Genomic DNA, 25,724 nt, shown 5'->3' on the forward strand with positions numbered 1-25,724 from the left:
AGCCCCAAAGAAACGGGGAAGGCCACCAACATGGGCGTAGGGCTGAAATGTGAGAGTGCCTACAAGGACTACTGTGAGCTGGTGAGTGCAGGGGCGTGAGGTTGTGAAATCCAGACACTCAGCTGGATATGTATGAACTGTGTGAGTTGGCTGTGACAGTAAGCATGTTACATTAAAAAGAAAGCGAGCTCTGGGATTTCTATAAGAGTCCTGCTACCAACATCGGTGGCACAATCAATTAATACACAGGAATGCAATGTGAAAGGTTGGGGGTTCGGGCCCTGCCACTGGATGGAAAAGATGTTGTTTCGAGTGACATTGTAGAAATGTTACCTGATACGGTTAATTTTTGCTAAATGAACATTGCGGATCGAGCTCACCCGCTCCCCAAATCCGGGACAGAATTCCAAATGAAAATCAAATCTCTTGGGATGGGGTGAAAGAGACCCAATAGCAGGCCAGTCCTGGCAAAACCAGGAGGTCTGATCACCCTAACCACAAAGAAACCCAAAGGAAATAAAGAAAAGTGTGCGTGCTACTCGATTCGACCATGGCGTGGTCGAAGTAAACACGTGGAACGGTTTTTTTTTCAGTGCAATGAATCTGTTTAAACTGAAGTTGCAGTATTTTATATTTTATAAATGATACATTCATATTTTATAGATTGGGTCTTATATGTAGTGCAGACCTAGGTAGGACGCAACAGAATGCTGTGCATGTTGTGCAGTGTAACAGACACAACAAAACAATGTCAGGACATGCACACAAAGCAGCATGTGAAATGCACACACAGCTCCAGGCATGAGCAGCTGGGGGCTGCCTGACCTACACTAAATAATGACTGCATTCAGAAGGTAGGGGGAGCTTCATCTGCCTCTAGGTTTCTGAGCCATCCCTACGACACATGTGAAAGTGCAACGAAATCATGTGTGCAGTCTTACAAAGTAATGTGTGCAGTCTTACAAAGTAAGGTGTGCAGTCTTACAAAGTAATGTGTGCAGTCTTACAAAGTAATGTGTGCAGTCTTACAAAGTAATGTAGTCCTACAAAGTAATGTGTGCAGTCTTACAAAGTAATGTGTGCAGTCTTACAAAGTAATGTAGTCTTACAAAGTAATGTGTGCAGTCTTACAAAGTAATGTGTGCAGTCTTACAAAGTAATGTAGTCTTACAAAGTAATGTGTGCAGTCTTACAAAGTAATGTGTGCAGTCTTACAAAGTAATGTAGTCTTACAAAGTAATGTGTGCAGTCTTACAAAGTAATGTAGTCTTACAAAGTAATGTGTGCAGTCTTACAAAGTAAGGTGTGCAGTCTTACAAAGTAATGTGTGCAGTCTTACAAAGTAATGTAGTCTTACAAAGTAATGTGTGCAGTCTTACAAAGTAATGTGTGCAGTCTTACAAAGTAATGTAGTCTTACAAAGTAATGTGTGCAGTCTTACAAAGTAATGTAGTCTTACAAAGTAATGTGTGCAGTCTTACAAAGTAATGTGTGCAGTCTTACAAAGTAATGTAGTCTTACAAAGTAATGTGTGCAGTCTTACAAAGTAATGCAGTCTTACAAAGTAATGTGTGCAGTCTTACAAAGTAATGCAGTCTTACAAAGTAATGTGTGCAGTCTTACAAAGTAATGTGTGCAGTCTTAAAAAGTAATGTGTGCAGTCTTACAAAGTAATGTAGTCTTACAAAGTAATGTGTGCAGTCTTACCGAGTAATGCAGTCTTACAAAGTAATGTGTGCAGTCTTACCAAGTAATGCAGTCTTACAAAGTAATGTGTGCAGTCTTACAAAGTAATGTGTGCAGTTTTACAAAGTAATGTAGTCTTACAAAGTAATGTGTGCAGTCTTACAAAGTAATGCAGTCTTACAAATTAAGGTGTACAGTCTTACAAAGTAATGTAGTCTTACAAAGTTATGTGTGCAGTCTTACAAAGTAATGTGTGCAGTCTTTCAAAGTAATGTGTGCAGTCTTACAAAGTAATGTAGTCTTGTGCAGTCTTTCAAAGTAATGTAGTCTTACAAAGTAATGTGTGCAGCCTTACAAAGTAATGTAGTCTTACAAAGTAATGTGTGCAGTCTTACAAAGTAATGTAGTCTTACAAAGTAATGTGTGCAGTCTTACAAAGTAATGTGTGCAGGCTAGCAAAATAATGTGTGCAGTCCTACAAAGTAATGTGTGCAGTTTTACAAAGTAATATAGTCTTACAAAGTAATGTGTGCTGTCTTACAAAGTAATGTAGTCTTACAAAGTAATGTGTGCAGTCTTACAAAGTAATGTGTTCAGTCTTTCAAAGTAATGTGTGCAGTATTACAAAATAATGCATTCTTACAAAGTAATGTGTGCAGTCTTACAAAGAAATGTAGTCTTACAAAGTAATGTGTGCAGTCTTTCAAAGTAATGTGTGCAGTCTTACAAAGTAATGCAGTCTTACAAAGTAATGCGTGCAGTCTTACAAAGTAATGCGTGCAGTCCTACAAAGTAATGCGTGCAGTCCTACAAAGTAATGCGTGCAGTCTTAAAGATGTAAAAGGCAAGGCCCTGGCCAAAGCCTTTTGGTGTTTTGTCCCAAGTTAACCTTTTAAGTGCGGCTCTTCAGTGATTTCATGTAAATTATAATGATTATATAATTAAATACCAATAGGAAAAAATAAGAACTTCCCTTTATTTTCAACAGGATGATATAGCAAAGTAACCAACATTCTGGAGGGAACGCCAAGCATAAAATGTGAGCACAGATTCGTCTCCTTCTTAATACAGAAGAGATTACCATGATGTCCCAGTTCTGTTTTGGATTTGCTGCCTCTCTTTCAAGTCCATTCCTTTACACCTCACGAGCCTCTCAAAGCAGCCGGGTCTTAGTAGTCCAGTCAGTATTTGGAAGAGCAATGCAGAAATGATATCATTCTTTCAAGGTGAGACACACTCACACCCTGAGTACACTCCTCGGACAGCCAAGAGCCAGAACGATACACAGTGTGTGCATAACAGACAAGGGGCGGGCGTGCAGCACTGCGTGAGCGCCCACTATGCTGTTATTCTCGGGATGATGGCAAATTGGGTGCCATTGATTGAGCCGGGGTGAACTCGTTCATTGGAATCGCGAATCAAATCAAGCGAATTTCCAGATGATTTGACTTCCGCTGAATCGTCGCATTTTTCGGTGTTTGGGTGATAAAATCTTTGAGCAGAAGCTTTCTTTGTGGATCAGCCAGTACCACCCCCTTACAGAATCCTAAATAATAATAAAAATTATCATTTAAAAAAATCTCACCAACCGCTGTTCTGTCCACTCTACTTCTCCTCCCCTCAACCTCCCTTCGGGATCCTCGGCTACACACTCCACTTGTGTGTTCCGTCTTTAACGAGCACATGGCTCCCCATGGCAAGTAGCCATGCTAGCTACCCTTAAGACTAGGTTCCTCGAGGTATGTTGCCCCACAGAGGCCGGCAAATAAAATACAAACCGAGCTAGCAAGACGTTAGTACAGAGATTTGGAACCTTGGTTCTTCAGATGCTTTGGACTACGGCTCCCATCCGCATCAGCCAGCATAGTCAATGGTGAGGGATCGTAGGACTCCTAGACCAACATATCTGGAGGGCCACACATTCCAACTCGCTGGGTTAGCACATCACTATTGTGAAACCAACTGTATTCAGTGCTCCCCTCCCCCACCCCCATTCAACCAACAGATAGGGTTAAGATGACTTCTGGCGGTGCATATTACATCTAAATCATTGTCCAGCGGGCTTTCAACACATGATCATGGCCAACTTGGAAATAACAGCAAAGAACCAAATGCAATTTTTCCCACATTCTCATTAGGGTCCACAGTACCTCACAGTGCACTGACCTCTGGGCTGGTGGGGTTTGCTGCTGGTTGCTGCATCTCGGAGTGGTAAGAGGTGCCTTTTCTCCATCAAACATTTCTATCTCAGGCTTTCGACCCCGCTCCCCTGAAAGGGGTGTCTTGCTATATAAAATCTAGTACTTGACAAGCAAGTTCTTCTTTCTCCCCTCTCTTGAGCGCCAGCACAGCCCTTCCAGCCATTGCTTAGCGACAATGCTCTCTTGGTGAGCGCTTTACTCTGTGTCAAGGAAGACTTTGGCCATCCCAGACCTGCCAATCCTTTTCAAGAGGTTCTTAGGTCCAATGTTTCTCATTAGGGTTACCCCAGGCTTGAAATCCCAGATTGCCTTATTTTGGTAAATAAACCCCCAGCAAGGGCTTCCCGGGGTCCTGGAATCACCACTGCAGATATCAGGCATACTATATATTGATCGACTTGACAATAGTTTGAATTTATGAATCAGGTGCACTTGCCAAGATCACAAACAGTGTGTCTTCTAGGGATTGCACTAGATGACAGCACACATTGTTCCAAAAAGATTTGCAGATAGATCAGGACACTGAGAAATGCAAAATTAACACCGCGAGGAGACTTGTGTGCCAATAAGGAAACTTGGAATGTTGGCATTGCCTCACGGCATCAGCCCGCCTCCCAAGCCCCCTGAGCAGCAAAAAGGCGTCATCTTGCCTCCCAGAGCTCGGCATGCTTTGCCACTCATCCCTGTCCACCCCACATTCCCCCTCACTGCCTCCCTGCGGTCTCCACTGCAAACTCCATCACCTCACCTCCTTAACCTCTCGTAGATGCCCCTGTGCGGTCTCTGTTCATCCAGCTGGCCTACCGGTCCCCTCGTCCTACAATGGCCACCATGGAAAGGAAGAAAGGACTATAAGAAGTACAGTTTCCATTTCAATTGGGGCCAGCTTATTGTCATGTTTTTATCATGTGAAGTGGACGCTGCGTCATTTCAGAACTTTAAGAAATGTTATTGGCACCCTGGACACCATGGCAGGATGCTAACAGCTATAGTGCCCTCAGCGTGCAATATTACTGCCTGTTAGCCATGCGGGCCCACTTTAAGGGCTGTGCTTCACTTATGCCTGTAACTGAGGTCGCAGGCTATCGGCAGGTGTTCAATCCTCCACCTGATTGGGCATTGCCTCTCTGGTGGCCATTAGGCAACATGTATAGGACCCTATTTTCCTGACTGCGCCTTTTCAGTGTGGTTTGGGCCTTGGGCTCTCTGACAGATATTCACGGGTCACGTGTAAGGATGTTTGTATGGTGTTACTTTTGAGTTAGTTGATAATGACACCGTTTATAAGGGTGCTTAGAAGCAGGAAGAATTTGGCATGAAGCACTATATAGAAATGTACTAATAAGACAGCCAAATGGTAGCTCAGCAAGCTAAGTGCTTGCCAGAGGTTTCTGAGAGGAATCGTTGTCAGAGGTTAGGATCCCAGCAGTGCTGACGAAGCTCTCTACACACCTGAAGTACCTCCCACTAAGATACGAATTCCAGGGCAGAGCATGGACTGGCAGGAGGGCAATAATAGCTGACGTAAGCCCTATTCTTTTCCGAGTTTTAAACAGAACATTCTATCCCTATTGGGTGGAATCTTCTAACATCAATAATGCCCTCCTTCTCAAGTCATTACCAGGCGGTAACATTGTTTGGCCTTTGTTCAACGCCCTCATTTTGGTCGGGACTTTAACTTGGGCCAAGGGCCGTTACCACATGGTAATGCCCTCTGAATGCATCAATATTGCTTAAATAACAAAAATGATAACATAATTTAAACGATGAAGGAATCCGGCGTGATGCACTGTATACAAATAAATATATTATTATTGATATTACAACTGGGTGTTGCTCTGAAACCGCGTCACCTCATGCGCAGCGTACACACACATCAGACTGGTACAAGCAACGCCCTGTGTGATTTACGCCCTAACGAGCTCAGGGCTCCAATTCAGTTATAGGGCTGCAACCCAGATGTGCGCCCGCCCACCCCTTTGTTTACATTCTTCGGAGTTATTGAGGGGAAAAAAACTCAGTATGATGTCAAATATAATTTAGTGGTAAAAGTGAAGACGGGCCACGACGAGCACCCATTGCTGGCACTAGTTTCGGAATAAACGCATATCTCATAATGCGGGAGGCCAGGCCCAGATGTGTGTAAAGGAAAGTGCAGCTGCTCAATTTTCAATGGGTGGCAAGGTAGCTTCTCTCCTCCCCCTCAAACCGTGGTACCCACCTCAACCCCCCCCCCCCACACACACACACACAAAGCATGCATCTCGTGCCCACAAAACACAGCCTCTCCATCCTCCCACCCTCACAAAACCGTGGCATGTCCTCCCCCCTCAGCAGACGCGTCGCTAGCGAGGGGCTGAGGGGGCCTAAAGCCCCGGCTGTTTTGGCTGGAGCCCCGGATAGAAGCTCAGGGGCTACAACCAAGAGGCTAGCTAGCCCGAGACCCGATATTAGTGTAGCCCTAGATCTTTTCCCGGCCCAGCTGCACCCCTGGCTCCCCTCACCCTACCACAACGTGCGCCCTAGCAGACGTGTGCCTCTCCAGTAAGCCCCTGCTCCGGCCCCCTCCCCACCCGCCACCCCCACAACAACTCGAAGATCGAAAAACAAAGTCGAAGCAAGCGGTCACTTTCTGCCACAAATGCGTCACCCCAGATGTCCTGCACAACATTTTAACGGCATTGCCCACATATTGTTCTAGGACAGTGCACAGCTCGCCTCTAAAAATAGCATTTTTTTTAACACGCTGTTTTCTCAAAGATAGATTGTTGTGAAGGGATTGGCAGTCATAATGTTTGCTAAGCAGCCAAGCATTAAACGCTAAAGCAGGGCCGCTAACAGGAAGCCGCCAGAAGTAAACACTCTTCTATATTAAGCGGAGGCAGAGGACAACACGTATAAATGCATTTTTATAATGACGGGTTGAGTTGCTCACTGTAGGCCCTCGGGCCTGTGGCGAAATCAAGTCCAGGGCACTTGGGTAAAAATGTCCACTCACATTGGAGGGAAAACACGTATTCACAATGGTCATATAAGCTTTCAAAATACACCCGAATTCGAATAAGTATTGCTGTTCCCTATAAACAATGTTCACTTATTTTTTTAAGCAAAGCAAGCGGCGAGGAATACATTAATTGTCGTTCTTGTATTGACTATAGTCACACTATCTTGTGTTGCCCTCAAATATTAAACTTCACAAACACACTTGCATTTATCTATTCAACCCATACCAGGGGGCCATCGGCCCCGTTTTTTTTGTTTAACCTCTGTGTTGCCAAAGCCGTTGCCACTTGGAGGGGCTGTCCACATATCAGGGTGTCCGCGGAGCGTATGGGGCGCCGGCCTCGACGGGACACTAGCCCGTTTGTTTAACGAAGTGCTCGGGCCTTACCTTGACGTAGGATGAGGTGTCCGGGACGGTTTGGAACATTCTCGGCTGCTGCACGGTTTTCCCAAAAATTGACCTAAAATTAAACGGAAGGGGTTAGGGGTTGGGAAAAACAGTGCAAACGCAATCTTTAGTGTGTTCATTTTATTTACTGGTTTGATATAGCGCTGGCCTAGTTCCTAGAAGCCGAGGGGCGCTTTACAAAGACAGTTATTGCTGTAGCAGTACCTACACGAAGCGGTGTATTTATAGCAGGGTGGCGCGTGGGGGTCAGCAGACTAAAGGAGATTGATAGTGGGGTGGGGCGAGGGGGGTATGGGGTGCACATTTGAGGCAGGAGTTCATGGCTCACTCAACAGCTGTGTTGAACATGCCTCAGTCATACAATGGTGGCATGACTCACAGCGTATGCACAACCTCTCACACTGTTTCTTTAAAATGTTGGTGCCCGCCTGCAGGTGAAAAGGTCGGGAGTTAAGTCACCAGACCACAGCCACTCCCCTCTACAGCGTCCCGCGTCACTGGTGATGCTCTAGGCGAGTGCTGGAGCGGCACTTAAGCGCTACACGGCTCCTCCGCTCGGCACTTCACGGCCAGTGCCGAGCACGGTTCTTTCACGGTGCTCTGCGTGGGCACCTTCCAGGGTGTAGGACCCAGAACGTGTTTGTGTTGGACCAGACCGGCTTTATTTGCCCTGGCTCCAGTCTGGGGGCCACGAAAAGGCGCACAGAAGCGCGGCGCCTCTTCGCGAGCTCGCAGATGACATCTGCGGGTTCACAGCCTGTCCTTCCGGGGTTAAGACGGAGTGAACGCGCCTGCTGATTGCACTGCAATGCGGGGACGACGTGTGTTTCGAATTATTCGCGTCTGGAGCAAAACCTGGCTGCAATGTGGCTAATTAAAACACAAATAAGCCCTGCTTTTAACTTCTGTAGCAAGCGGGGCATGGCCTGTCGAAATAGCCCCAGGCGCTGGGACGCGTTATTTTTTTATTAGCAGAAATGCGCAATTTAGGGTCAACTGCAGGAGACAAAGCGGGAAGAAGCAGCCGAGGAGGAAGAAACCCCTTTGTGAGTTAGGCTCCTCGCACCCGCTCTGTGTCAGTCCCACCGACCCCTCTCCCCCTCTGACTGTAACCAGCGCTCTGTTGCCCTCGTGCTTGGCGCGCTCCTATACATGCTTAAAATAAATAAATAAATAAATAAATGCAAATAAATGAATAAATGAACTCAAGGGGTCCTCGTCGGACAGGCTGAAGTGACGGACGGACGGGGCGTGGGCACATCTCTCCTCAGTGTCCCTGGCATCGGTGCGCCCAGAGTCTGAGCTCCCCCCCCCCCCCAGTTCTAGGTCTGAAGGGCCTGCATTTTACCACTGCAATGAAAAAGAAACGATTTAAACCGCGACTACTTTTCTTGCACGTTCGTTGTAATAATTTCGGACCATTTTAACCTGAATGCCTTGTTTATTTTCGCCGACTTCCCCTACCCCCCACCTCCCTCACCTGCGGTACTGCTTTAAATGAGTGCAAACGGAAACTGCACGTCCGATTTATTAATTTTAAAGAAAGGCCCCGTGGCCGCCCGCCGCCCTGAATAGTGACTACTTATAGGTTATCGGGTCCCTACGCCTGGCACGCTACAGATTTGCCCTACTTTTTAAAATAGCATTGCCGATATTTTATGCAAACTGATAAATACACGGCCGGTGTTTACGTCTTTCCCACGTGACTGCAGCTGGCATCCCTTTACAGTAGAGTTGATAAAATGCCCGTACAATTTCAAATAATAAACATTACATTTTCAATTATGGATGAAGAAGTATTCCTTCAATCGATTTAGTTTGTGTGTTATTTTGTAACGAACGCACTTTGCAAGTGTCGTGAAACAGGAACTCGCTTTTAGAGGAAGAACACATGCCCGTCCTTTCCCGTTTTATAGGACAATGGGACTCGTTTTTCTCCCTTCGCCCTGGGGCTGGAGGCGCGGGGGCCTTATTTGCGCCCCGCCCCCATATCTGCAAGGGGTCACCCCGCCATCCATCGGCTGCTCCGCGCTCAGGGGGGCCCAGTGGACGGAAATCCGTGTATTACGTGGCGGCGGCCCCGCGCAGGGGACCCGCCGCTGCCCTGAACCTCCAATGTGTTCCCGATAAGACCTCGCTTTTTTTGCACCTAACAGATTCCAGCTTTTTAAGCTTCTGAACTGGCAGCGACACCCAGAAGACATATATATTATCCCTTGTAACCCGCATTTTATAAATTCACAAAACCGCTGCAAAAAGAGTGTCTTAACAAGCTCCCCAAACTCAAGCTCCTGATTTCATCCAAACATATGTACGGAAGCGTTTTATGGTGGAAATTATTCGTTTTTGCTTATGACTTGACACGCCGGCATAAAACAGCAGCCCCCTCAGCCCCCAATACCCTCCACCCCCACTCCATCAGACTTGAGTTCACTAAGTCATTAATTATTTTCAATAAAGCACCATTAAAAGTTTGAACGTTGCGTGTGCGGAGGTAGAAACCTGTTACTGTGGGTGGAGGCGGGGGCCACGCAGAGTAAGGGGGTGTTTCCTGCCCCCTCCGAGTTCTGTGCCCTGTAGAAAGCTATCAGTCTAGTTGTGCACTTACCTCCTGCCACCGGTTCACTGGCACCAGTGCCCCGCCCCTGCTCTGCCCACGACTCCCCCACGGACGGTGGACGGTGACCACGCACAGAGACCCGCGTCCGGCCACATCCGAGGAGCGGCTTCACGGAAACAGTTTTACTTTCTTTGCAGTCGGTCCAGATGGGCTGTGAGAGCTGAGCGCCCAGGGGAGACGGAGCGAGCAATGGGTGCGCGCGCCAGACAGTGTGCAAGTGTGTGTGTGTGTGTGTGTGTGTGTGTGTGCGTGCGTGCGTGCGTGCGTGTGCGTGCGTGCGTGCGTTTTCACTTCTTTCTCCCGTTCACGCGGGTGCTTCCTAAATACTACCACTGGCATCAATTTCCTGTTGACTTATCGACTGCTCAGCTCTTGATTCTCCATCACCTGCGTCGACTCCTCGTCCCGTTTAGAAATGCGCAGAGTGGACGCGTGTGCCCCTGCAACCACTGTAAGAGAAAGGAAATGACACGTGCCCAGACATGTGTTATGCTCCACGACTGATCAACAGCAGACACAACATAACCTCCCGCCAATGCTCGTCAATACAATAATAATGCTTTAAAACGTGTTTTTCTCAATTTCCGAACAATATTTTGTGCTCTCTTTATATATATATATATATATATATATATATATATATATATTTCCCAATGGAAAAACCTTGTTAAGGTTCAGATAAATTGCACAGATTTAAAGCAACAAAACCCTTGAAATTTGTGGGAAGTCATGACCGGTTAACTTGGAGCGTTCCCAGCGATGTCCCCCATAATGTTAGGTTTTAGGTCATCGTGAATCCCTTCTCTTACAATATGTATGTGCTCATGGGCTTTGCAACGGGACTGTGTCAAGTTAACTGGTTATGACTTCCAAAATCTGCAGAATTTCAAGAGTTTTGTTGTGTTAAATCTGTGCCGCTCAACTGCACCTTATGTAAGGTTTTTTCATCGAAATTTAAGGTTTTTGTTATACCATAGTTTTTCTACGGGCCACTACCCATGACCTTCACCCATGGCCAGTGGCCATGGACTTTCTGCTGTGTACACTGTAAGTGTACCCACAATAATCACGGTAACTAACACAATCTTATGAAACTATGTATGACAATCTCTTGGAACTAAGACAATCATGTGTAACAGCGCCTCGATGCCCGTGGGCTGCTAGTGCACCATACAAATAAATAAATAAATATGTTTCTTTTGGACCCACTTGGTGGCTGTGTTCTCTATACATGTCTTTCGGGCCCAATAACCAAGACCTTCGGCCGTGGCAGCTATACACGTGGCCACTATTCCTATCTTTTAGGCCTGCTAGCCAGGGCCTTCGGTCCTGCCCACTGCACATCTTCCCCCAATAGGTTTCATTTGGATGCACTAGGAGGCCACGGCCTCAGCGTGGTCCCTATACATGCCTTTCGTTTCGGTCCACTATCCAGATCCTTCGGCCCTGGTCAGTGAGCACAGCCTTCAGCCTTATCCACTGTATATTTTAAAACAGTACTGGGCCACTAGCCAAAAGGCCATGGCCAGTGGCCACAGCCAAAGGCTGTGTCCACTATACATGTTCCCACAATATGTTTCTTATGGACCCACTAGGTGACCACAGCCTTTTTTATGTATTTCAGGCCCGCTAACCACGGTCTTTGGCCCTGGCAAGTGAGCATGGCCTTTGGCCGTGCCCACTTTATATTTAAAAAATGCCAAGGACAGTGGCCACAGCTTTTGGCCGTGTCTGCTGCACATGTTCCCCCAATATGTTTCTTTGGAACCCTCTAAACCAGTGGTCTTCAAACTTTTTAGGCCTGCGTCCACCCCAAACACAATGTAGGTAGGCCGGGGCCCCCCAAAAAATGCCAACTGGACAGTAAGTCCAAATGGCTATGAACTATTGCGCACATTCGCTGCACCCTACTCCCAGTATATGCCTGGTCTCCCCCACCTGTTCCCAGCACAGTCTCTGGGCTCCATCATCCCACTCCTACCTAGTCCCTGTGCTCTCCCAACCCCACCACAGACCTTGGGCTCTCCCCATCCTGCTCCCACCACTATCCCATGGCTTCCGCCCATCCTGCTCCTACCACAGTCCCTGGGTTCCATCACACCGCTCCCAGCACAATTCCAGGGGCAGTGGCGGCTGGTAAATTGTTTAAGTAGAGGGGCATAAATATTTCCCCCAGATATGCCATAGCGACCAAATGTAGCGAGGGAGCCCAAATCAATCAAGGGGGATTCAGGTGGTTAACTCCCGGTATTTTTAAAAAAAATAATTGGTTAAAACGTTGCATTTTAGAGCATAATATAAAAAAATTGGGTAAAAAGGCATACAGTTTGCTATTGGTGCTGGAGGGTCCAGGGGGAAGGCATTGTATTTTTGACTGGACATCTATGATAGACGTCCAGTAAAAAAATACCATCCCTGTCCCCTGGGCTCTACAGCGCCTCAGAAGGAGAGCTGATTTTGGCAGGTGGGTAAGGGGAGTGTGCAACAAAGACAGTTTAAAAATGCCTTTGTTGTACAACCCCCTCCCCATTCGCCAAAAGCATCTCCACGGACCAACACAAACACACACACATTCATACAGCATTCACACAGCAAGCACTTTATCATTCACGCAAGCACCCATCATCATACACTCACTCATTACACAACCATACATGCATCCATACAGATATTTAAATAAAAAATACAAGAACATAAACTTTCCATGAGCATTAAAGCCCTTTTGGTAGCACGCATGCATGGATGGGATGCAGAATAACTCTAGCACCAAATAATAGAACAAACTCAGGAAGATGGCAAAGTACTTTTCTGCTTTAATATCAAGTGTCTAAAACAGGGAGTTACAACGGACATCAACGGACGTCACACAAGCGATCTCGAAGCATTTCATAAAAAATTAGACTCTTATAGCAAAAACATGTCATACGTGACATCATCCTACATGGCAAATGAAAACAAATCTGCAAGGAGTTGTGATAGGCTCCAGGGGAAGATCTAAGTATACTTACTACAAGGGGTTGGGTTGTAATTGGATATCTACTCTCAGGTGGCCGACTTATGCCCACCTCTAGTGCAAGTCATTCTTCATCATTATTAAGTACAAGGTATATGATTGTCTCTCAAACCATACAGCCCTTAGTTATATGGCCCTCAACAATTGGTTGGCACGCTTGTGCCAGTCTGGAACACTCAGTTCACTAGCAGCATGTAAACTCATACAGCAGGTGCCAGAAGGTGGACTTAACTTTACCTCCCCACCCAATTAGCCCAACATCTCTCATCACCCATGCCTTCTGCCATGAAGATTGTCTTTGAACTTGGCCTTGCAATGTATTCTCGTCAATAGGAATAGAAGAGAGTGTGGAACCAAGAAATAATGGGGCACACCAATTTTCAAATGAAATGTTATACACAATGTAGTCACTCGATTAATAAAGTTTTAAGGTGCAGGGGAGGAACTATGGACCTGGCACAGAACCACCACACAATACAGACGAAAAAGAAGATCCAAAGGTAGGATCCTCCTGTCCCCTGCACACTTTGAAATAGTGTACTAGACAGTTAGCAGACAGGTTTACAGACTCTCCACCTATTGATTCAATAAACAACTGGCTTGCTTGGAACAGAAGGGTGGGTTTGGTGCCCAATATACTTATAGACCTGATAGTGGGAGTACTTTAAGTGATTGAATAGGGATACATCCAGATGGTTTCATGAATGCACAATGTGATTATAATAACTGGCTCACTGTTTACCTTGGTACGCACTGAACAACATATTGTTGTGCTCATTAGTTGTATAGACTGTATACTACTTTTCTTGAATTTCTACATTTACTGAATCAACACTTGACATGTCCTTATGTGTGATATTTTTTCAGCAGTCCATAAGGCTCAGAAAGAAGAGGCGCAGACCTCGAAACGTGTCAGCCAAAGACACTGGACATGCCGATTGTTTTGCCTAATATTATCTGCAATTAAATTATGTTCCTTTACAAAAATCGGTATAAACATGCCTCGTGGTTTTGTTTATTGAATCAATAGGTGGAGAGCCTGTAAACCTGTCTGCTAACTGTCTTGTACAGTATTTCAAAGTGTTAAGGGGACAGGAGGGTTCTACCTTTGGATCTTCTTTTTCTTCAATAGACGAGAGTGTGAGCACCCGCTATCATAGTTCTGGAACCACATGCCCAAGACGATTTCCCTCCATGGCTCACGTGACGGAGACCATAATTCGGCCTATTTTGCAGCATTTAATTGTCTTGAATGAATATAACTTGTCATTCGCGGTATTCTTTCTTTGCACCTTAACAAGGGATGATTTAGCGTCTCACGGTTACTGCCTTTAAGAATAGATAACCAGTCTTGGCTGCTTCAGCCTTGACACCAGACCAGACAGCCCTTCCTCGATCTGGGCTAATTCTTTGCCGCAACACAGCTTTCAATCTTTCTCTCATGGGTTTGAACGTACTATATTTGTGACACCGGTGTCGAGCTTCTATACAATGGTGGCTCTGCCTTCAGTCTATTCACTACGTATAGCCAGCTTCTATGATCACTTAATCTACTTGTGTTACTGCATCTTTACAGTTATCAAACATTTTGCATTTTCTGCAGTGCTCTTAACATGTGCAACCTTCTTTTCGCATATGAATTTTCACACAATTCTTTATTTCATCATCAGATTCTATAGGGCCAATACATTTTCTTCAGCCAGTCTTCTCTGTGTGTCACCCTCACTTCTTGTGACGTCACCAGCTCCTCTTTCTCTCATTTTCATATTCCTCCCGGGTGCTCCTCCATAAGATTGTCTTCTCTTCAGGAATACATTTGATACGGCTTTCTCAATGGGTACCTTTTCTCAAATACTCGCTGTGGAATGGTCAAAACTGCTGCTGTCAAGCATGGCACCATTTCAGGCTCCCAGAATGTAGGCAGTAGGGGGGCGGGACTTCCTGCACAGGCATGTGGCTGCTCCTCTAGGCTCCCCCCTCTGGTCGAGTCATCAACCACACCTTCACTGGTTTCCACATCTTGATATCTCCTTTTGTAGAAGTGTTTCTTCGGGGTCCAGATCTACATCACTCCCTTCAGGGAACCTGCTGATTTGACATGTTCATCCACACTTCAAGTCATGTAACTGCACTGTCCATTCGGATTACCATTGTCCCACATACTTCTTGTGATTCTTTCGATACAGGAACTTATTTCCTTCAGCTAGTTTGATGCTGGCCTCTATGTATTTCCAGAAGTCTTCACCAGTCAACTCTTTGGGTCCAGACCCTGATCCAACATCAGTCACGATCTTCATTCCTACTGCTTTCTTTGCTGCCTTCTTACACTGGGTGATTATTATCTTGATTATACAGAAACCGAACATCACCCTGAGCAATAGTGCTCCAAGGAACTTGAAGATGTTTGCCATCCACTGCGGAATCCATGAGAATATAGACTCAAACCAGTTGTCATCTATAATGTCCTCTGACTCATCTTTCATCTTGGTATGCAGGTTTGTTAGTAACATTATGACCTCTGTCAAGGTCCCATTCTCGTCATCATGAGAAGGTATGAACATGCAAGATGATGGCCCGGTTTTGGCACAAACGCCTCCTTCCATTGCAGTGATCATGTCAAGGGCATATCTGATCTGCAGGGTCATCAGTCTTGTATGGCCCTCACATCTTCCTTGATAGCATTGAATCCCTTTATGGTGGTGTTAATTGTGTGCAGAAGCTCCCATCTGGTAATTTGTAACTATTTGGCATTGGCCATCGTCTGGATCCCAGCATGAAGATAGTTGAAAATATTGAAGCAGTCTGGCTAAACAACTTGTGTTCGCAGGGAATGACTTCAAAGGCTTCAATTGATTTTGCTGAGACATAGATCTCTTCTGGTTCAATTGAGAAATGTAAGTGCTCCTCTCTTCCTCAAATGGGAATCCACCTTTGGAAATTCTCCAATGTTCAGGTCATTCTTAGGAATCAGTAATTCTGGAACATGGATGAGGGCCAAGGAACATGCCCCCGCCCCAAACCTTGGGCAGCTTCATGTAGAACCTGTGCCTACAAGCCCAGTATTGATCCATCAAGATGGCTGTCCCTGCTCCCGTTGTGGAGACATCAACTGTAGTTGTTACGCTCACCTGGTATCCACAGGGATGCCACCCAGCTGTGGGGACTCTGTTGCCCTTCTCAGCCACTCCCAGGTATAATCAGCGGGGAAGTTCTGCCTGGAAAACAGGTGGGCAATGTTCAAGACTGGGCAACTGGGGTAAGAGCCTCCCAACACCCCGTACGCCCGCAGCCCCTCCCCGGACCTTTCCTCACCTTGTTATGGGTTTTGGCATGCTCTCCATCCTGCCTTCTTGGGAGGGGCGTGTTGTCCTTTGTGGGTGATTGCGATCTAGTTACTTCACTGATGCAGGCCCTTTAGAGTCTTTCAGGTAGGTCTTATTTCTGTTATACTATATGCCTTTCTTGGATTTCAATAATGTCTTTTCTTTCTCCTTAGGTGCGCGGAAGTTCACTGTGGAACGTTGGCTGAATTGGGACTCACTGGCAGGTGATGGTGCTTCGAGAGAGCCTTGATGCAGTAAGTAGGCACTATGTGCAGCGCTATGATGCCTTGCCTTTGCTAACCGGTTGTCTTTTGTTCCCGTAGGTTGCGGTGCTCACCCGGAGCAAGAAGTCCCAAGGCAGTGCTGGTCGATGGGCGACTCGAGAGGTAAGCTGCTGGCACAATTGTAAAATGTCTAATGTCTTGTTTCTCTCCTTTTGCAGATCCGATGGTCCGGGAGGCTCGCTGTTCCTTAGATGCTGTTTGCAGGAGCAGAGGGCAGCTAGCAGTGGAATCACAGGTAACTGCTGCTATTAACGGTGTCCTTTTGTTTTTTCAGGTGCTGTTCTTCCGAGGTTCGCAGATGCAGCTGAACACGATGAGGATCACATTGGAAAGTAACGTGAAGCATGTTATCCAAGTCGGGTGTGGTTTAAATAGCATCAAGAAAGTAGTCCAGGTAAAATAGGCCCTAAGCTACCATACCCAAAACACTATACCGCATAGCTTGGTTCCAAGGAGGCAAGCTATGTGGATGCCTCCATGTTGACTATCACTGAAATAAAGTAGTTCCCAAGCACAAGTCTTCATTAAGTATAAGCCTGGCGCCAAAGGCGCCAGGACTGGCCTCAAGAGGGCCTAGGCAAAGAATGACTAAGCTTTTTGGGGGCCCGAGCCAAGACCCCTCCTGGCCCATGGACCTGCCAGGGGGGTTTCAGGAAGTGGATCGTGACAGTAGTTTTACAGCCTTTGTTATCTCCTACACAAATTCTTCCTTCTCTTCGGAAACACAATGTTTCATTCACCAATGGAATCACCATCATTGGACCAGATTAATTTTCTACCCATGTCAGCAGTTTGGCATGTTTCACAGATAACATCAAAAACCCATTCTTCACTCTTTGTATTTCCTGCACATATTCTATCTTCAATAGGTGAGCTTCATAGGACATAATTCCTGCTTCCCATCCCTTCTTGGATTTTACTTGTCTATAGACTAAGACTTGTGTTTGTTCCCAAATTCCAGGTGATCCAGCTCTCTCTGTTGTGTCAGGGCATTCCATTGTCTTCATGTCTTTCCCGACTACTTCTTCCTGCCCATTTGCAGCACACACACGCATCTTGCTCTCCCACCCTGGTTGCTTCTCCATTTGTGATGTCTTGATATAATCACCCTGGAACGGAAATGCCCATTTCGATCTCCATCGCATAGTAGCCCAAACTCCCTGAAATTGTTATCGATTAATGCATGCTACAAGATGAGCAAGGAATCTGGCATTGTGTTGTGGAACTTCTCTGCAGATTAAAGTTTGTGCTGCATTCATGGCATAGAGTATGAGAGCGCTTGTGTAGCAACGTTCCTTAGATGTTCTTTCCCCCCACATTTTTCATGTGCTGGTAAAAGCTGTTATTACCACATGAGCTGAATTGTCAAGGTAAACATTTATCCGCTCATTATCTTCCTCTGCACTTCTCTTATGTCTACCATATGCGTAAGTTGTTTAATACGCCCAAAGAACATCAAAAGTAATTCTTCCCTTGGAGAAAACCTTAGGAACCTCTATACTAGTGGAAGCAACTAAATCAAGAGCAGTTAATGTGGTAGGAGGAACCATGAGGGCTTCTATCTAAGGGCCTCATTACACGAATGGCGGAGAACCATGGCGCTATTAGCGCCATGGTTCATGCCGGTAAAATACTGGCACCGCCTTGGCGGAAAGGGGAATTACCGCCCCATTCCAAGGTTGGCGGGGCGGTAATTCCCCCTTCCACCATTGCCCTTCCCCATTCCCATTTTTGCCCCATAGGGCTCAATGGGAATGGGGAAGGCGCTAATTACGGTACCGCAAATTGCGGTACCGTAATTAGCTCCCTGGGTCCCTTTGCGGGTTGGTTTTTAACGCCTGCAAAAAGCAGGCGTTAAATCCCCCAACCCGCAAAGGGACCTCGTAGTAAGGCGGTAAGGATTTACCGGTACCGGTATTTTACCGGTACCGGTAAATCCTTACCGCCATCCGTGTAATGAGGCCCTTACTGCGTATTAATGCAATAGAGACTGTGAAAGAGGAGAAACAGACAGATAAAGAGTGTGATTGTGCAGGCATACGTTACAAAACCAAAACATAAGTAACCACCTATTGTGACATGTCTGTCTTTGTGGTTCCTCCTCTAGAACTGTGCCAGCTTCCAAATTTCTCATCTTTATAATACAATGTTACTACATTTCCTTAGTTTGGTAACTGCAGTACTTGTTCAATAAGTGCAGTAAGCAGCCTCCTAATCACAGGGCCATTTTTAGGATCCTGTAAAAAAAGTGTGAATTTCAACATATTTTCTGACAAGAGCAGGATAAGCTTGAAGGATAAATACAAAAACAGGAAACACAAGCCTATGCACATCCCTGTCAGTTAATACAATGGGATTACCGTTTAGAACAGGTTTGCACCAAGAAATGAATCTGGATACTGAGCACATTTCCAGTTCTTAGTCAGAAACTGGCATTTAGGCATCACTTTGATACATCAGCAATTTCTAAAGTTCAGGTTTCAAAAGAAAGATTCCCAAGGCTCTCAGCAAAGGTTTGCACTCCCGCTATAATATCTATAAGGAGTGACCGATTGAACCATAGTCCAAAGAATTTTTTCTTCACACTGGGTATATCATCATAACATTCAACAACATAATTGCCACAGTCATGCACTTGATCTCCTTCTGCTATAGGCTCAGCTATAAACGTGGCAGGATTCACTATTTTACATTTGACCATTTTAATTGCTGGGTTTTAAATCATTACTTCATAGGCAGAAGCTCTCTGAGATGTCAATGTAATATTTCTAAAATGGCAAACAGAGCATGCTCCTCGGAAAGGGTCATAGAGCTGCCCATTACAATCCTTGTAGACTTCTCAATTGCAAACGTGGTGGCTGCCAATGACTGTTCGCAAGGAAAGTGTTCTCTCATAACTGGGTTTAAAATCCCACTGCAATATTCTAGAGGCTTTTACCACAATGTAGTTCTCTGCATAAGCACTGCTGTCATAACTGTCCCATTCGTGTCCCATTCGTGTGTGAGAACAAGAAAAGTCTTGTCTGCACCAATCTTCTGTAGTGCTACAAATTAAAATGTCATCTATATATTGTATCACCACACTCTTAAGAACAATATTGCCTAAGTCCACCTGGAGAACTTTGTTAAAGATTAATAGTGACTCACAGTACCCCTGGGGCAAACAAGTGTGTTTTAGATGAGTTTGGCAAACGTAAAGGAAGTCAGGTTTTTTGAGTCCTTGTGCAATGGTATCGATAAAAACGCATTTTTCAAATCGATCATCGTAAAATATCAAGCTTCCACTCGGATACTGCATGGTATTGTTGCCGGGTTAGGAACTAAAGGAAACTCACATGTCTTGTATAAATATCCACAACCCTCCCTTTGATTTTTTGATAGGATACACCGGGGTATTGCACAAAGATTCTGATGGCACCAAAATACCTATTTCATCAGTGCTGAAATGGTCTTAAATATACCCTCATCAGCCTCTCAAGACATGGGGTACTGTCTTTCTCAAGGTAAAATGCCCTTAGCTTCAGCTTTATTTTGACTTCCCTATCCCCTTTAACAATCCTACATCATAAATGCCTGTAGTCCATAGGACGCTGGGGACCTTTTCTAAGACCTCCTAAAAAAATGCTGGACGTTGCCGCATTATTGCCATTTGCAGTGGGATTTCTCTCTTCTCTATTCTTATCCAATATGTGATGCTCATAAACAACACTACTTCATCATCTGTTTGGTCTTCTCTAAACATGTCATCATCTGTAATGCCCGTCAACCTGTACCTTCTTCGAGAGCTATTACTGACCTCCATGGTCTACCCTCATCATCCGTTCCTTCGAGCATAGCCATTTCTGTTCATACTATGGCTGCTTTGAAACTCTATAGGGATTGTCTGTTCCCCATCTTCCGCCTTAGGTATTTGTGGTCTAAACAAAACTCATCAGGTATTTTCACTGTTTTAGCCACTAAGCCAGATAGCCATGTTAGTAGAATGCTCACCCTCTGGCTCTATTGGAACGCCTTGCAGAACCACTTGCCCGGTGAATGCTAGTATAAACTCACCCACATTTAAGTAGTGTATTCCTGGAGTGGAACACACTATCCCTTGGTCAGTAAATGAAATCGTCATTTTAAGTTTTGTCATCAAATCCCTTTCCAAAATGTTAACTGGTGTCTTTCGTGAATATAACAAAGGAACAGGCATGTCACATTCTCCTATAGAGACTGGCAATTCATCAGTAAAAGGAACTCGACTTGTAGCTCCAGAAAACCCTTGAGCATTCATGGCAATCCCCGGCACTGGATATTTACCTTCTCATATACAAGAACGAGTAGACGCAGTGTCTACTAGAAAAGAAAAACATTTGCCTCCTATCATCACATCAACCCTTGGTTCCTCTTGGGAGTCTGGTGTCACAGATAGCACTAAACACATCAAGTCACCCTGTGAGCTGTCCTATTGTGGGTACAGGCATATCCCTGTACCTGTAAAAGGATTGCTTCCTACCACAGTGGTACCTCCTATCTTAGGTATCAATAATTGTCCCGTATTTGCATACTGTTGTGTCTGCATGGGGTCCTATTGCGACTGCCCTTGCAGTGGATTCATCTGCACTTGCTGTGGCTGCTGCACCTGCTGCACTTGCAGCGCTTGCATCTGATATACTGTGTGATCTTGGGCAAACCCTTTTCTAGTTTGTATGCTGTATGTTGGAGAATAAGCTGTACCCCTTCTTGAGAATTGTCCATTCTGCAAATTCCCTTGGCTCCTGCATGTGTGCACAATGTGTCCTGTCATCCCACAAGTCCAACATACGGGGGGAGGCCAGGCCGCCTTGGTTGAATCCTTCTTGCGCATTCAGATTCTCATTCTGCGCATTTTGAAACCCACCTTGATTGTTTAGGAATCAAGTCCTTCCTCTATAGCCCATATCTCTGCCCCGTGGCATGAATCCATTCCCTCCTTGGTCCATCGGGCGTTGATTATTCACCTGCGATGTGCCCACTGCTTGCTGCATTCCCACTCCTTCTACGCTTGTCAATACCGCCCCTTTTATGGCAAATGTTGACAATTTATTCTGAACTAATTTGTCTTCCTCAATTTTCCTAGTCTCATCTTTCTTATTATTTTTCTCCTGTAAGAGCCGACAGTGATGTTCTATTTTCAGCTGTATCTCAGCCCACGGCTTTGCTTCCATTCCCACTTGCTTCTTCATTTGCCTCTGCACTGGCTCAGGCAACCCTTGACATAAAATGTGGTAGAATAATGCCACTGTTTTTCCCCACAGCTCGTGCTTTTCATGTTGCCATCACTCTTGATTATCCGAAATGTATGCAATAGGTGTCAATGCAAAGGGATACAGGGGACTCAACCCCCTCTCCCGAACCACAGAAGCTGAATAGATCGACCCTCCCACCGCGGTTGGCACGGGCGCCTGAAGTGAACAACACAGGGAACCACATGACAGCCAATGGGGGAAGAAGGAGTTAGGGAAAGGGGGTGGCATGACATAGGAAAGAAGGGGAAAAAACATGCAGATACATAAGCATAACAAACATTAATAACCACTCCTCCTATACCTGTACCCTTAATCCTGAAAACCTGACCTGACCTCCCAATACCAGAAATGTACCTTTTGCATGCAAATCTTAATGAGAGGTGTAACTTCTAAGAGCATAGCATACCCATGAGTTTTGCCCTGAAAGACATCACATAGGCACATAGAACATTGTGTTAGATACTCGTACCGAACATAGTACTAAACAAACATTTGCATGTTTTCCTTGGTAAACATAGCATTGCAACAATCATGATGGCACAAACAAAGGGGTTAACCCTTGCATGACACACAAGACTCATGGCCCACTGGGCACATTGAAGCGACAAACAAATATGGCAAAGAGAGTACACAAAAGCACATGCCCCTTTCCAGAGGTTCACCATGTAATTGTCCAAAGTAACCTAAACTAAATCTTGTTCCATATTCTCCTGAAATACTTCACGAACAAATAGAATCAGGGCTGGGGGGATTCTGAGGCGTAATTGAGCCCCAAGTAATTACTTGGCGTGTTTCCTCACACGCCTATGCAAAGTCAATAGCAACAGAAAAAGTAGCGTAATACAAAATGTCTCTACCGTGGCATACAACAGGGTAGGTTCACTTATCTGTTGGTCTGGGCGCCTCACGAGGACACCCGGACCCTGAAGACTGGAGCAAAATGAGGTAAACCACTCAGAAAACACTGCTGCGGCCCAGGCTCCTAGAAATGCATAGTCGCCGCCTGCCCATGTTCACCGCCATGGCCCGGACTGCAGTGCAACCGACCTCTGGCGTCCAAGGCTTCCAAGCTCCTCACGTCCTCCCGCGTCGCCACCCGTGCTGATAATCAGGAATTATCTGCACCGGAGCACGGGCGGCAGAGGGCTTAAGAGGTTCTTAATTTCCCAGCTGACACTCCACGCGAAACCTAAAGGACTACACACAGTTCCACAGCATGCTGGGAAGTGTAGTCTTTTTCCATGTGAACCTGGTTTCTGAAAGACTGAGCGCCTTCCTTTGCCCCAAACCTTATTTCTGACAGTAGGGTCTTCATCTTCCTTCATCTTAGATGTCATAATTGCACCCATATCTGATGTATCGGGATACTGCCCCCTGATAGCCCTCCAAACATCTGCTCTGCAATTATTAACCGGCGCCCGGTCATGCGCTGTGTTTTGTGCTGTTATCCTTGAATACCCTGCTCTCCTCCATTTGTCATCAGCTCTTTACCCTAGAATAGCTGCCAGGAGACCCTTGATGTCCCCTATGGCCAATGTATTTCCTCCTGTCATTTTCTCTAACTCGTAGATCTATTTCCAAGTGCCCGACATCAAACTTGGGAGCTTACACCTTAAATTGTTCTTGTCCATCTGTGGCCATGGGATATACTGTGGTCTCTCTCCCCGTTTATCCAATAAGGGTAACTGTGTAAACCCCAACCCGCCGTCGGCTACCATTGTTAGCCTATCCATAGCCGGGACAATCATCCCTGACCATCTCTTTGTTGATAGAGATCTTAACCTGCTCACATATGGAGGTGATTCTCCTTTTTCACTATATGATTGCCCTCAGGGACGCTTTGGATATGGTATAGGATCTGGCGTCCTATCCTTAGGTTGTTCCAGATCAGACCATCTTACTTCTTTATCCAATTACAGGCTACCTTCAAGGGCTCACACGCTCCCTCCTTTTCCCCCAATGAAGTATTCTCTTTCCTCGTCTGACATTTCTTGTCCCTAAGAAGTATGACTATCATCCCCTTCACCCATGTCCAGGTTCAGTTTACTTAAGGACAATGCTTGTGACTGAGCAGGCTTCCTTCCTCCCTCTGTGCTCGAAGGTATCAGGGATCGATCATCGTTCCCTCGGGTTTCACACTCAGTATGTCGCCTCACCTTGTGGGATATTTTGACCCACTCAGCTATGCTTACTACATCATGTTGCTGCATTGGGGAAAGAAACAGCACAAAATGGCTGCGCCAAAATCTTGAAGCTGTGTTTTGTAATAACCAGAAAATGGCTGCACCGCCCTGCCAACACACATTTCAGGTGGAGTGGAACAGAGTACTAACTGCAGGAGTATGCCAGTGTGCTCTGCAACATTTAACATAGAGTGAAAGGAAAGAAGCAGCATTACTGTGCTGTACACCCAAAATGCCTCTTTAAAATCAAATGTCACCTTTGCAACCTTCAAAGTGCTGTTTGGTGGTAAATTCATCAATTCCTCCTGAACCACTATGATCAAAAAGGCCCTGCAATGCCCAGGATCAGTCTTGAGTATCAGAGGAACCAGGCCTCATTTGAATGACAGCTACTGACAAATGTATCCATGAGAAATCAACCAGGGGCTGTGTTTTTCATGTTACACGGGAAACACAGCTATTTCTTTGCAACAAGTATCAAGAATTTGCTGTCCAGAGAAAGACTCTAAACAGATGCATGATACATGTATCTATGCTGCAAACAACGCTAGCACTTAAGGAAAGGAATAGAGCTGCCCAAAGTGTATATTTGCTGCAGAGGAAAACTGAATTTAAAGACATAAGTTAAATGTGCTTTTTCCTGAATGAAGAGCAAAATCACCTATTTTTAAAGTATATTAGTGTGTATAGGCTTGATTATTTAAGAATGTAAAACAATTTGCTACAGTTAAAAATCCACCTATAAACTATTTTTATTCTATAGGTTTAAAGTCAAGATTTAAAATATGAAAATCAAAGCTAAAATCCAGGCTGAGTTGGTAAACTATATATTAAAAAAAAAACTGCTCTGCAAGTTGTTAGCCCAGAGAAAGGGTGACACTCAAACTGCTGGCTCAGGAAAGGCTAATTGCTAGCTTGGAGGCTTTCAATACCCAAGACAATGCGACTTCCCAGTAGTCATCAGACATTTGTCTTTGCCCCAGAATGAGACAATAGCAGGCTAAGACACTCACCCTTCAAGTGGGAGGGGCAGGAAACATCAGTCAAGAGAGAGAGGCCTCATTCTGCTTCAAAGAAATTGACACATGCGTACAGTTGAAAGAAAGAAAAAAAAACCTGCTTAAGGACAATAGACTTCCTTTTGGGTTTAAAATGGCTATTTTGTAACTGAACTTTCAAGACATTTAACGTTGCCACAAGAAGGAGGAACAATATGAAAGTGTGAAGTTTTAAATCTAATTTTATGCTACTCATTTGAAGACTTGGTAGGATTCAGTACTGCATAAGGAACAGAAGTTATGAAAAATGACTGATTGCGCAGAAAGTCTTAATATTGAGAACTTAACATTTTATACACATAAGCTAGGGGTAAATGCGCATATATGTACAAAGTTGTGAAATTTTAGGCCAAATCTTTCATGGTTAAAATTGCCAAAATGTAGCAGAAAGGCAAAACCAGGTCCCACAGACTTTGGGTTTGGATTGAAATGTGACCCACAAAATATGTAACCTGTGCATCTGATTTTCTCAGAGGGGATAACTACATAAATATGTATTTGTGGGGAAATTAGATTTTGGTTCTAGGAGCTCGAGGAGGTTTCTAGACACGGTAAAAGTAACACCATAAACATGACATCCTTTTCTGTGATCCAATCTGTGAAAAGCAAGGCAAGACTGTGCTCTTGCCCTATCCTAGCATTAGGGTATGAACAGTAAGCCTGCACCTGCCCTA

At 45.2% G+C, this 25,724-nt stretch overlaps 1 protein-coding gene across 2 annotated transcripts in view; it reads right to left on the reverse strand.

Annotated features, from left to right (window-relative positions):
• FLI1 (Fli-1 proto-oncogene, ETS transcription factor) overlaps nt 1-10,145 on the reverse strand; it is a 298,063-nt gene extending 287,918 nt beyond the window's left edge. The window contains exons 1-2 of one of the 2 annotated variants that reach the window (XM_069614173.1): nt 9,908-10,145; nt 7,279-7,351 (exon numbers count right to left, since the gene is read on the reverse strand). In XM_069614173.1, the coding sequence (XP_069470274.1) occupies nt 7,279-7,317 (39 nt within the window). In that variant the 5' untranslated portion in view covers nt 7,318-7,351; nt 9,908-10,145. Of the gene's footprint in view, nt 1-7,278; nt 7,352-9,907 lie in introns of those variants that run through there. The other variant, XM_069614179.1, reaches the window with a different exon arrangement.
• Nucleotides 10,146-25,724: the final 15,579 nt, after the last annotated feature.

This window comes from Ambystoma mexicanum, chromosome 9 (assembly GCF_040938575.1).
Source record: "Ambystoma mexicanum isolate Mex_15411 chromosome 9, UKY_AmexF1_1, whole genome shotgun sequence".
Lineage (NCBI taxonomy): Eukaryota > Metazoa > Chordata > Amphibia > Caudata > Ambystomatidae > Ambystoma > Ambystoma mexicanum.